Raw genomic sequence first — 13,116 nt, 5'->3', positions numbered from 1 at the left:
AAGACATAGCTTCATCCAAAAAATACACAAGTAATTTGTTTGTGTCGACATCTAATACACACCTTGTCATATCATATAGATACTAAATCAGGGGGATGGGAGGTTATTGAACTTTAATGATTCAACTGAATAAAGATAGCATACAGTTGCTTTTAAGTCTAAATACATTCAAATTAACTGAACAAATTTGAAGTTAGAAAAACAAACGTTATTGTACTCTTGTTTAATCATCTTTTTACAGCATCTTGGGACTCCACCAGAAACTTCCCACTCATTCTTTTCTGGAACAAGCTGAGGTAAAAGATGTCATCCTAAAAAAGCAGGAAATCACCACCACCTGGATACAAGACCATATCTATATCAAGTTGAAATGTTAAAATTATTGTGGACGCTTCATCTTTTCAGACTCCACTGAAGTGCCACCATGAGCACAGACGCGGAGATGGAGCAGTATGGCCCAGCGGCCATATACCTCCGAAAACCAGAGAAGGAGAGGATTGAGGCACAAGCCAGTCCTTTTGATGCCAAAACTGCCGTCTTTGTGGCTGATGCGGATGAGATGTACCTCAAGGGTAAACTTGTGAAGAAAGAAGGTGGCAAAGCCACGGTTGAGACAGATACTGGAAAGGTAGGTGATTCATTATTCCCTCTTTCTGTAGGAGGATGCTATCCTATCCATGAGTGTTTATTTAAAACAACATTTTAGTGAAATATATAATTATCATTGGATTTTAAATTCAGTGACACTGTCAACAACAATGGCATCCATCTGAATGTTTTTATTTGAAATGATCTCTTAGTAAAAACAATTCACTTTATTTCCTATTCAGACAGTCACTGTAAAAGAAGAAGACGTCCATCCGAGGAATCCCCCAAAGTATGACAAAATTGAGGACATGGTCATGATGACCCACCTCAATGAGCCTTGTGTGTTGTATAACCTCAAGGAGCGTTATGCATCATGGATGATCTACGTGAGTTTCCTCCATACTATACAAATTCAATGTGTATGTACATATGTATATTTGTCTTGGTTATTTGTTCATTCTTAAAACATGCTCCATAGATGTAGAGGATTTACTAAATCCTCTACATTTACTAAACTCTGAAATTATTATTATTATAATTATGTATAATTATTATTATTACATTATATTATCAAATAAACACTCAATTTGCTACACAAAGATTTGTTTAACTTGAAAAATAACGTGATAATAAAGTGAGAACAGTAATAAAAACATTTATGAGCATGCAAATACATGTTGCTACTTGGTACTTTAATCACTTTGACACTAGTCTTTACAGTATACAGAGTACAATGTAGTATAGAGTTGAGTGCATAAAGTGTTTATGTTAGAAATAATGATAGTGCCAAAACAATTGAAATAAAATCCATCTGCTATACTTCAGCACCATGGACAGAGCCATGGATTTATCAATAAACAGAGCACAATGGGGATTTTTGTGGTCACTTTCTTAACAAGGGAGATGACATCCCCCCTCAATGATCTCTCCTATTACAGACCTACTCTGGGTTGTTCTGCGTTGTCGTGAATCCCTACAAGTGGCTTCCTGTATATGATGCTGTAGTTGTGGGAGCATACAGAGGAAAGAAGAGGATTGAGGCACCACCCCACATCTTCTCCATCTCAGACAATGCCTATCAGTTCATGCAAATTGGTAAGATGAATCTTTCTAGTGTTCACATATAAATACACTGATATTAAACAAAAATGTATTATTCAAATGGAATTCATGTAAAGCATGTATGTTTGTATTTCAGATCGTGAGAATCAGTCTGTCCTGATTACGTGAGTATTAAACTAACGATCATGTTAAATCTTTATAAACTTTATTATATGAAGCAGAATCTTGACATTGTGTTTTTGTTCACCAGTGGAGAATCCGGTGCAGGAAAGACTGTCAACACCAAGCGTGTCATCCAGTATTTTGCAACAATTGCAGCTATTGGAGCTAAGAAAGCTGAGCCAGTAGCTGGCAAAATGCAGGTAAAATTGGTTGTTTAAGATAAACTGTTTGTTAGAGGACAATTAATTTGAAAGCATCACTCATACTCATCAAATCAAATCATCTCATGCAGGGCTCCCTTGAGGACCAAATCGTTGCGGCCAACCCTCTACTAGAGTCCTATGGTAATGCCAAGACTGTGAGGAATGACAACTCCTCTCGTTTTGTAAGTAGTTCAGGAAATATCTTAAAACTTTTGTTACTGCTAAAATACAAAAACTGATTGTATTAATGATCTTGCATTTTAGGGTAAATTCATCAGGATCCACTTTGGCACGACTGGCAAGCTGGCATCAGCTGATATTGAAACATGTAAGTTTTAACCAAGTCAATGACTCATCTCTGATAGTGTTATACATTATAATGTAATACAGTAAACTTAAAGTTTGAAGTTAAATTTGTTTTTGTTCATCTTAGATCTGCTGGAGAAGTCCCGTGTCACCTACCAGTTGTCTGCTGAGAGGAGTTACCATATCTTCTATCAGCTGATGACTGGCCACAGTCCTGAGATCGTGGGTATGTACTACATGAAACTGAAATGTAAATGTAAATGATACAACAAATAACACCAAATAAAACTATGTATATCTGTTGTGCTCCTCTAGAGGCTCTTCTGATCACCACCAACCCCTATGACTACCCAATGATCAGTATGGGTCAAATCACTGTCAAAAGCATTGATGATACGGAGGAGTTTATTGCAACAGATGTAAGATGACAATGTAGTTAAATAGACCGAATACTGGGAAAATGTTTCACATAGCAATAGCTTTGCTTCATTTACAATGCAGGCAGCAATTGACATCTTGGGCTTCAATGCTGATGAAAAATTGGGCATCTTCAAGCTGACTGGAGCTGTGATGCATCATGGCAACATTAAATTCAAGCAGAAGCAGCGTGAGGAGCAGGCTGAACCTGATGGCACTGATGGTAATTGATTACATTTTCTAGTGTGTAAAATACTACTCAATTCAATGTGTACCTAATACCCGTTGTCTTTCAGTTGCTGATAAAATCGCTTACCTCATGGGCCTGAACTCAGCTGACATGCTGAAAGCTCTGTGCTACCCAAGAGTCAAGGTCGGAAATGAGATGGTGACCAAAGGTCAGACCGTGCCACAGGTAACAAAATGAAAATACAATGTTTGAAAGCAGGCTGAGGACTGAGGTGTGGACCCAAATGCAGACGTAGGCGAGGTGGTTGCAGTTCAAACAAAAGATTTTATTCGAGCACAAACTAAACTGAAACAGGCTTACATGGAGCTCAGGGCAAAAGTCCAAACAAAGGTAATCCAGAAAAAGGCAAATCCAACATAAAGACAGAATAATCCAAAACAGGGGAACAAATCAGAAATCCAGGGAACAGAGCACAAGGCAGAACACTCAACATCAGACGCAAGGACATGACAAAAACTGAAGAAACAAGCAAGCATATATATATATATATATATATATATATATATATATATATATCACACACACACAGTGCAACAGCAAGGAAACCAGACAGGAAACTAATACAGAACAGAATAAATAATAAACCAAAAAGACTACAGACACAAGCAGACACAGATCCAAAAACGTCAGAAGTAACAAATAAATCATCAAGACAACAATATACTAACTAACAACAGGAACAAAACTAGACAAAAACACCAGGCACAGAAGACTACAAAATAAAACAGGAAGTAAAGTTAACGGAACACACAAGGACAGATCTACCAAAGTAAAACATGGAACAACTGCAAAATCAGGACATGGACAGGCCCAAACTAAAACATGGAGATAAAAGACCAAGGACAAAGACACAGACCATAAGTAATAAAACACAGAAGTACATCGACCTAGAAAACACTAAACATGAACTAAAGCACAGGAATAAGCACTACAATAAGAGACAAGACAGTTACTAAGAAGACTTAAAGCGAATGAACAAAATAACAAACAAGACTACAAAAACTCCAAACCATGAATATATCAAATAAACACGGGAAAAAACAACAGCACAAAACCAAATCCTAACAAATATTTGCATTTCGGTATGGAAAATGTATTCAAAGAAATGACCATAATAATATCATTGGTTCTAGGTCAACAATTCTGTCGGTGCTCTGTGTAAGTCTGTCTATGAGAAAATGTTCTTGTGGATGGTCATCCGTATCAATGAGATGCTGGACACAAAGCAGGCAAGACAGTACTACATTGGAGTGTTGGATATCGCTGGATTTGAGATCTTTGATGTGAGTAGCTGAAAAATATCTGAGCAGTTTTAAAATTCTACCTTATTTTGGCATGAAATTCAAAATTTTTCTGTAATTACAGTACAACAGCTTGGAGCAACTCTGCATCAACTTCACCAATGAGAAACTGCAACAGTTTTTCAATCACACCATGTTTGTTCTGGAGCAAGAGGAGTACAAGAAAGAAGGCATTGAGTGGGAGTTTATTGACTTCGGTATGGACTTGGCTTCCTGCATCGAACTTATCGAGAAGGTAAGTAATGACTACAGAGATATGATTTGTTTGTGCATGTAGTAATGTTTACTTCTGCAGACAAATGTTTCAACAGCAAATGTAAATTTCTCTTAGCCACTGGGAATCTTCTCCATCCTTGAAGAGGAGTGCATGTTCCCCAAGGCCTCTGACACAACTTTCAAGAACAAGCTGCATGATCAGCATCTTGGCAAGACCAAGGCCTTTGAGAAGCCAAAGCCTGGAAAGGGCAAAGCAGAGGCTCACTTTGCCCTGGTTCACTATGCTGGTACAGTGGACTACAACATCACTGGCTGGCTGGACAAGAACAAGGACCCACTGAATGAGTCAGTTATTCAGCTCTACCAGAAAGCTTCAAACAAACTGCTGGCCTTCCTGTATGCATCCCATGGTGCAGCTGATGGTAAGAAATAAGAGTGAGAAATTTTGTGTATCTTGTAAAGATGTTTTAACCTGTTTAACTATTTTCTACTATTGAAGATAGAGCAACTCTGATGAAATTACCCTCTCTTTGTTAGCTATTGGCAGCTAATCAGAAAGTGCAGTTTACATGTATAATGTTACCCGAGTATCAGTAAGCTTGTTGAGACAGGTAAGAAACTGTGTCTGTTGCACTTGGGTCAGGCTTAGTAAGAAGCTCTGTGGTTATATACAGTACTCATTTATGCATATTACAAAATCTAATCAGCATTCGACAGAGAAGAAAGCTTAAAACAGGTTCTACAGAGTAATTTCTACAGTGCCATTAATTAAATTGAATGTTTTGCAATACAGAGGCCGCTGCTGGGGGCAAGAAGGGTGGCAAGAAGAAGGGTGGTGCCTTCCAGACTGTGTCTGCTGTTTTCAGAGTATGTATTGCTTCAAATTTTTGGAAAGCAATTACAAACCTCATCTTGAAATACTGACCAATTATCCTGCTGATCCACAGGAGAACTTGGGCAAACTGATGAGCAACTTGAGGAGCACTCACCCTCATTTTGTCCGTTGTCTGATTCCTAATGAATCAAAGACACCTGGTAAGAAGCACGCAACACAGTTTTGTGCAAAATGTGTGACACGGTAAACTAAAGGAATCTAAGTAATACCTTTGCAATGTGCAGGTCTTATGGAGAACTTCTTGGTCATCCACCAGCTGAGATGTAACGGTGTGCTGGAAGGCATCAGAATCTGCAGAAAGGGCTTCCCCAGCAGAATCATCTACGGTGACTTCAAGCAGAGGTGATTTTTCAGTAGAAGTACTAGTAAGTTATTATGATGTAAAACATCAGGCTGAGAAGTAAGATAAATATGAGTAACAACATCATTTTCTCTTCCAGATACAAAGTATTGAATGCCAGTGTCATCCCTGAGGGACAGTTCATTGACAACAAGAAAGCTTCAGAGAAGCTGCTGGGCTCCATTGATGTGGACCACACTCAGTACATGTTTGGACACACAAAGGTTCATCCTTATAAACAATATTAACAGATTCCATTGTCCTGTTACAGCCATGTGTACTGAGAACTGATTTCCTTCACTTGACAACACAGGTGTTCTTCAAAGCTGGTCTGCTGGGTCAGCTGGAGGAGATGAGAGACGAGAAACTGTTTACACTGGTGACCATGACTCAGGCTCTCTGTAGAGGATATCTCATGAGGAGGGAGTTTGTTAAGATGATGGAGAGGAGGTATGATTCTTGTTTAGTACATTAAACGTTACTGTCCAATTATATAGGTTACAGATATTTTTTGTTAAATTACTATCCTCAGCAGATCTACAAACTCACATTTCAGGAGCAAATACTCTACATCTATATTTATTTTTCAGGGAATCTATCTTAACAATCCAGTACAATATCCGTTCATTCATGAATGTGAAAAACTGGCCATGGCTGAAAGTGTACTTTAAGATCAAGCCTCTTCTGAAGACTGCTGAGACTGAGAAGGAGCTGCAACAGATGAAGGAGAACTATGATAAGATGAAATCCGACCTGGCTGCTGCCCTGGCCAAGAAGAAGGAGCTGGAGGAGAAGATGGTTTCTCTGCTGCAGGAAAAGAATGACCTGCAACTCCAAGTGACTTCAGTAAGTAGGAAACAAAGCAAATGTGATTCTATCATCTAAACATTTCACAAACTAATCACTGTTGCTTATATTTTCAGATATCTAGGCCACATACTTCCCTTGTCTTCTGACGTGCCAAAGTTGTAGATTCACTAAATTAACAATTAATTAAAAGCTATGATTATACATTTTTTTAAAATTTCAATCTCCTCCCCTTTTGACAGTGAGAGTAATTTGAACATGTTGACATGTGCTTACGACGGGATCTGCTATACTGAGTTGCTGCTGTCACTAGGTCACTCCTCCTTAAGGTCTGGAAAACCAATTATTGCTGGATGGCATAAAGCACATCACTACTGGTTTTCCAGTTTGGGAAGGTTGCCATAGACACCGGATTTAAGAAGTCCAGTGTACTGAAATACAGAGAAATTTCCATGACAGGGATAGGCTTAACCAGCATTATGTGAATTTCTTTGGGAATGGCTTGAATGCTACCAACATTAATTTATAAGTATGTGTAGCTTTAACAAATACAAAACTAACTAATATGTTGTGGTTTCAAAATGTACCATAGGAAGGCGAGAACCTCTCTGATGCTGAGGAAAGGTGTGAGGGGCTCATTAAGAGCAAGATCCAGCTTGAAGCTAAACTCAAAGAGACAACTGAGAGACTGGAGGATGAAGAGGAAATCAATGCTGAGCTGACTGGTAAGAAGAGGAAGCTGGAGGATGAATGCTCTGAGCTGAAGAAAGACATTGATGACTTGGAGCTCACCTTGGCTAAAGTGGAGAAGGAGAAACATGCCACAGAAAACAAGGTTCACATTACACTGATACAAAATGATAAAATGTTTCAGATAAATAAAGTTATATTAAAAATGTAACCTTTATATTTTTTCAGGTGAAAAACCTGACAGAGGAGATGGCATCTCAAGATGAGTCTATTGCCAAGTTAACAAAGGAGAAGAAAGCCCTCCAAGAGGCCCACCAGCAAACACTTGATGATCTCCAGGCAGAGGAAGACAAAGTCAACTCTCTGACCAAGGCCAAGACAAAGCTGGAACAGCAAGTGGACGATGTAAGAAAACTGTTGTTTTTTCTGTAGGGTTTTGCTTCTGTAATTACTTGGTATTCTTGGTATTTGGGTTCTTTCTTTTAAATGCCTCAAATCAACTATCATGAACTGTCATCTGATAGCTTGAGGGATCACTGGAGCAAGAGAAGAAGCTCCGCATGGACCTTGAGCGAGCCAAGAGAAAGCTTGAGGGAGATCTTAAACTGGCCCAGGAATCCATAATGGATCTGGAGAATGACAAGCAGCAATCTGATGAAAAACTCAAAAAGTAAGTTTTTTGTTTGTTTCGGGTTATTAACACTATTTTTAGTATCCCAGAAATTACATTTGATCAACAGTACAAACTATGACAGTGACAGCTTTTTTGGTATCCTCATCAAGGAAAGACTTTGAGACCAGCCAGCTCCTCAGCAAGATTGAGGATGAACAGTCTCTTGGCGCTCAGCTTCAGAAGAAGATCAAGGAGCTCCAGGTGAAATATCCAACTTATATACAGTATTAGACACATTCAAATCAGGCCCAGTAAATCCAAAACAACATGCTAAATCAGTTAATAAACCTTCTATCATCAAATCTAGGCTCGTATTGAGGAGCTGGAGGAAGAGATTGAGGCTGAGAGGGCTGCTCGGGCAAAGGTGGAGAAGCAGAGGGCTGACCTCTCCAGGGAGCTTGAGGAGATCAGTGAGAGGCTTGAGGAAGCTGGTGGAGCAACAGCTGCTCAGATTGAGATGAACAAGAAGCGCGAAGCTGAGTTCCAAAAGCTGCGTCGTGATCTTGAAGAGTCAACCCTGCAACATGAAGCTACCGCATCAGCTCTCCGCAAGAAGCAGGCAGACAGTGTTGCAGAGCTGGGAGAGCAGATCGACAACCTCCAGCGTGTCAAGCAGAAGCTGGAGAAGGAGAAGAGCGAGTACAAGATGGAGATTGATGACCTCTCCAGCAACATGGAGGCTGTTGCTAAAGCTAAGGTTTGCAGTTTGTTTTAAGTAAGGGATTAACTTTAATTATGCTTAGAAACTAATAAATATGACAGCAGATTTAAACTTAATTCTACATCATCATGTTTTGTTGTTTAAAGGGCAACTTGGAGAAAATGTGCAGAACTCTTGAGGACCAGTTTAGTGAGATCAAAGCCAAAAATGATGAGAACGTTCGCCAGCTGAATGACATTAATGGACAGAAGGCCAGACTGCAGACAGAGAATGGTGAGTCGTCTGTAAAGAAAAACTAGTAATGGAAACCAATAATGATCATTTTGATAAATAACACATTTACATATTGTCATTCAGGCGAGTATTCCCGCCAGCTTGAGGAGAAGGAAGCTCTTGTTTCCCAGCTGACCAGGGGCAAGCAGGCCTTCACTCAGCAGATTGAGGAGTTTAAGAGGCACGTTGAGGAGGAAGTGAAGGTATAACAAGTTAAGATGTCCTCTTATTAGGTTTTAACAGAACTGAGTTATTCTTTTAAAATGTAGTCAAAAAAAAATCAAAACTCAATCATCATAGCGTTCCACGTTAAAAACATCCATACACACAAATTGCTATTATTACTTTTCATTATTACTAAATCTTATTATCAATAACATTTTTGATGAATAATGAAAAAAGATCTGTATTTCTTATGATAAATAAAATATGACAGATGTAAAAGTAACTGGTCCAAAACTAAATGACAAAATGTTTCAACTTGATAAAGTATTTATTTGCATAATCTTTGTCTGCTTTATAGGTTAGCTATAAATGTTTTGTCATGTTCAACAGGCCAAGAATGCCCTGGCTCATGCTATTCAGTCAGCCCGCCATGACTGTGATCTGCTCAGAGAGCAGTTTGAGGAGGAGCAGGAGGCCAAGGCTGAGCTGCAGCGAGGAATGTCCAAGGCCAACAGTGAGGTGGCTCAGTGGAGATCCAAATATGAGACTGACGCTATCCAGCGCACTGAGGAGCTGGAGGAGTCCAAGTAAGTCACTAACCTTTCAGTGTTTTTATTAGTTTTCATTTCAATAGTTTGTTTTACCAATTAAAACATTCTTCTTCACTACAGGAAAAAGCTTGCCCAGCGTCTGCAGGATGCTGAGGAATCCATTGAGGCTGTGAACTCAAAGTGTGCCTCTTTGGAGAAGACCAAGCAGAGACTGCAGGGTGAGGTGGAGGACCTCATGATTGATGTGGAGAGAGCTAATGCTCTGGCTGCCAACCTTGACAAGAAGCAGAGGAACTTTGATAAGGTACAAGGACATCAAGGACACATTCAGTCGAGTGAAACAAAAATCTATCTTAGAAAGTAATCACTGATGTTCATCTATACAATTTTAGGTCCTGGCAGATTGGAAACAAAAGTATGAGGAGGGCCAGGCAGAGCTGGAAGGAGCCCAGAAGGAGGCTCGTTCTCTCAGCACTGAGCTGTTCAAAATGAAGAACTCTTATGAGGAGGCTCTGGATCAGCTGGAGACCATGAAGAGAGAGAACAAGAACCTGCAACGTATGTCATTCTCATTAAAATACAAATGCAACTTGTGTGGTTTCTTCTTTGACCTTAACAAGTGTAGTTTATGAACCTCTCTTACCTTTTGAATATGACTTCACCCTTGGTTCGCCTACTCTGAACTTGAAGGAGAATTATTCCTTTCAAAGTAGGTTGTACTGTGTACTATGCAGTACTAACTATCTTGCAGGACAGTTTGTGTAGGTCACTATAAAACTATATTTTGGTTTTGATTGCACATTAGAGGAGATCTCAGACCTGACTGAACAGATTGGTGAGACTGGAAAGAATATCCACGAGCTGGAGAAATCCAAGAAAACTGTGGAGACTGAAAAGACTGAAATTCAGTCAGCACTAGAGGAAGCTGAGGTAATACATTTTCAAATTCAAATTTGTTATAACTCATTTAAAGTCATTGCCATTGTAATTCTTATTTAAGTGACTTTTCTTAAATTTTTTAAAGGGTACACTGGAGCATGAGGAGGCCAAGATTCTCCGTGTTCAGCTTGAGCTCAACCAGATCAAAGGTGAGGTTGACAGGAAGCTGGCAGAGAAGGATGAGGAGATGGAGCAAATCAAGAGGAACAGCCAGAGGGTGATTGACTCTATGCAGAGCAATCTTGACAGTGAGGTCAGGAGCAGGAATGATGCCCTGAGAGTCAAGAAGAAGATGGAAGGAGACCTGAATGAGATGGAGATTCAGCTGAGCCATGCCAACAGGCAGGCTGCTGAGGCCCAGAAACAACTGAGGAATGTCCAGGGAACGCTGAAGGTGAGGTTTATATGATCAATTACGTATTAAAAAACAAGTAAATTGTACAAAAGGTTAATTGTATTTTCTGTTTTGTTTTTTGTTGCCAGGATGCCCAACTACACCTTGATGATGCTGTCAGAGGACAGGAAGACATGAAGGAGCAGGTTGCCATGGTGGAGCGCAGAAATGGCCTGATGCTGGCTGAGATTGAGGAGCTGAGAGCCGCTCTAGAGCAGACAGAGAGAGGACGCAAAGTGGCTGAGCAGGAGCTGGTTGATGCTAGTGAGCGTGTTGGACTGCTTCACTCTCAGGTGTGTTTTTATTAATTCACAAGAATTGTATCCCATCAAAGACATGAGGCACATACCCATAAAACATTCTCTTATCTTGCTTGATATTTAGAACACCAGTCTTCTGAACACCAAGAAGAAACTGGAGGCTGACCTTGTCCAGGTTCAGGGTGAAGGGGATGATTCTGTTCAGGAAGCAAGAAATGCTGAGGAGAAAGCCAAAAAGGCTATCACTGATGTGAGTTTATGTTAATGGGTCTTCTTTTGAATGTAAAATGCTACATCGCAAAATACTTGCTCACCATTAATGCCAACTTTTCCAAACTGCCCATCACTTCAGGCTGCCATGATGGCTGAGGAGCTGAAGAAGGAGCAGGACACCAGTTCTCACCTGGAGAGGATGAAGAAGAACCTGGAGGTCACAGTCAAGGACCTGCAGCATCGCCTGGATGAGGCTGAGAACCTCGCCATGAAGGGTGGCAAGAAGCAGCTCCAGAAACTGGAGTCCAGGGTATGACCTGTATATACTGTATGAGTTTTAGGATGTAAATTGCACTTTCAGTGTGTAGAATAAATTCAACCTGTCTCAGTACCAAAGTTTTTGATGAATTATTGATCATCATGTTACAGGTCCATGAGCTAGAAGCTGAAGTTGAGGCTGAACAGAGACGTGGAGCAGATGCTGTTAAAGGAGTCCGCAAATATGAGAGAAGAGTGAAGGAGCTGACCTACCAGGTAATTTATTATTTAATTAAAAACTACAATGAGTTGTTAATGTCTTGATTTTGTCTCTTTACATCATTTGTTACAATCCTTTATCTGTGTAGACTGAGGAGGACAAGAAGAATGTGACCAGACTTCAGGATCTGGTGGACAAGCTGCAGCTCAAAGTGAAGACTTACAAGAGACAGGCTGAGGAGGCTGTGAGTCCTATTTTTTTTTTATCTTTCATAAGGGAATCAGTAGTGACATAAATAAACCATACTAATATGATGCAATATTTAAAAGATATTCTGTAACTGTAAGCTGTAAACCCTTCACAGGAGGAGCAGGCCAACACTCACATGTCTAGGCTCAGGAAGGTTCAGCATGAGATGGAGGAAGCTCAGGAGCGTGCTGACATTGCTGAGTCCCAGGTCAACAAGCTGAGAGTCAAGAGCCGTGACGCTGGAAAGGTATCTTTGTTGTTTGCATGATCGCAATAACAACTGAGTTGACAATAGTAGTCATGAAATTAATTGATGCTGTGTACTTTCAGTGTTGACAGTGTAAATAAATACCACGTGTGATATAATACCCAAAACATTTATTTGAACCTTACTTAGTAACTTGATTCCTAAATTAGAAAATTTTCTATGCTAAATGATTTTTCTCTCTTTTTTTAGTCTGAGTCTGCTGAGTAAGAGTCATCCTCCAGTTGACGACTTCATGAAATATGAACAAGCTTTTGGGGTTTCTTTTACATTTCAATAAAGATTAGAATTGTCATCGGTTTCCTGAATCCTGTCACTTTCTTTCTGACGACTAATTCATATGATGGTGGTAATATGGTGCCTTGATAATGAATAATTATTGGTATAGTTATTGTTACTGCTCCTAAAAGTCTAAAAGTATAATAAAAGTATACAGAACAACTTCATTGTGAGACCAACATGTTCCAGCTTGTGAAAGTCTCAGAAAATGATGGGAAGAAGCAAGACCTTGTATTGCAGCACTCCTGAGAAACACCATGAAAAGCCATCTGGTGTTCAGTTTGTAGCATGTCTAAACTAGCTATGAATCTTAATACATTTATGAGAATTAATATCCAATTATGAATTTTAATATTCAGAAAACATCAATCCATAAAAAGCTCTCGTTTAAAAAGGGGCACCACCGGAGTTGTTATTATCCTAGAGTCTCCGGACCTCGAGGTAGGTTAACCCCCAGTCTCATATGTAAAGGGTCAATT

At 39.7% G+C, this 13,116-nt stretch overlaps 1 protein-coding gene across 1 annotated transcript; it reads left to right on the top strand.

The window, feature by feature from the left end:
* The first annotated feature begins 409 nt into the window (after window positions 1-409).
* LOC119896533 (myosin heavy chain, fast skeletal muscle-like) lies at window positions 410-12,658 on the top strand. The gene is made up of 39 exons (XM_038710002.1): window positions 410-628; window positions 831-974; window positions 1,527-1,683; window positions 1,787-1,814; window positions 1,901-2,012; window positions 2,105-2,197; window positions 2,280-2,343; window positions 2,449-2,547; window positions 2,637-2,740; window positions 2,823-2,961; window positions 3,035-3,153; window positions 4,122-4,271; window positions 4,354-4,524; window positions 4,621-4,927; window positions 5,299-5,372; window positions 5,453-5,540; window positions 5,625-5,742; window positions 5,841-5,964; window positions 6,054-6,190; window positions 6,331-6,586; window positions 7,140-7,382; window positions 7,466-7,642; window positions 7,762-7,907; window positions 8,021-8,111; window positions 8,218-8,607; window positions 8,718-8,844; window positions 8,929-9,047; window positions 9,400-9,596; window positions 9,681-9,864; window positions 9,953-10,118; window positions 10,366-10,490; window positions 10,585-10,893; window positions 10,983-11,186; window positions 11,278-11,403; window positions 11,506-11,676; window positions 11,796-11,900; window positions 11,993-12,088; window positions 12,209-12,340; window positions 12,551-12,658. The coding sequence occupies exons 1-39, from the start codon at window positions 425-427 to the stop codon at window positions 12,566-12,568; spliced, it is 5,814 nt and encodes a 1,937-aa protein (XP_038565930.1). The 5' UTR covers window positions 410-424; the 3' UTR covers window positions 12,569-12,658.
* Window positions 12,659-13,116: the final 458 nt, after the last annotated feature.

The sequence above is a fragment of the Micropterus salmoides genome, unplaced genomic scaffold (genome assembly GCF_014851395.1).
Source record: "Micropterus salmoides isolate LMB-PRFRI ecotype aquatic unplaced genomic scaffold, ASM1485139v1 Ms_hic_scaffold_10, whole genome shotgun sequence".
Classification (NCBI taxonomy): Eukaryota; Metazoa; Chordata; class Actinopteri; order Centrarchiformes; family Centrarchidae; genus Micropterus; species Micropterus salmoides.
Note: the sequence above shows the minus strand (reverse complement) of the source record. Positions and strands in the feature narration are given on the sequence as shown.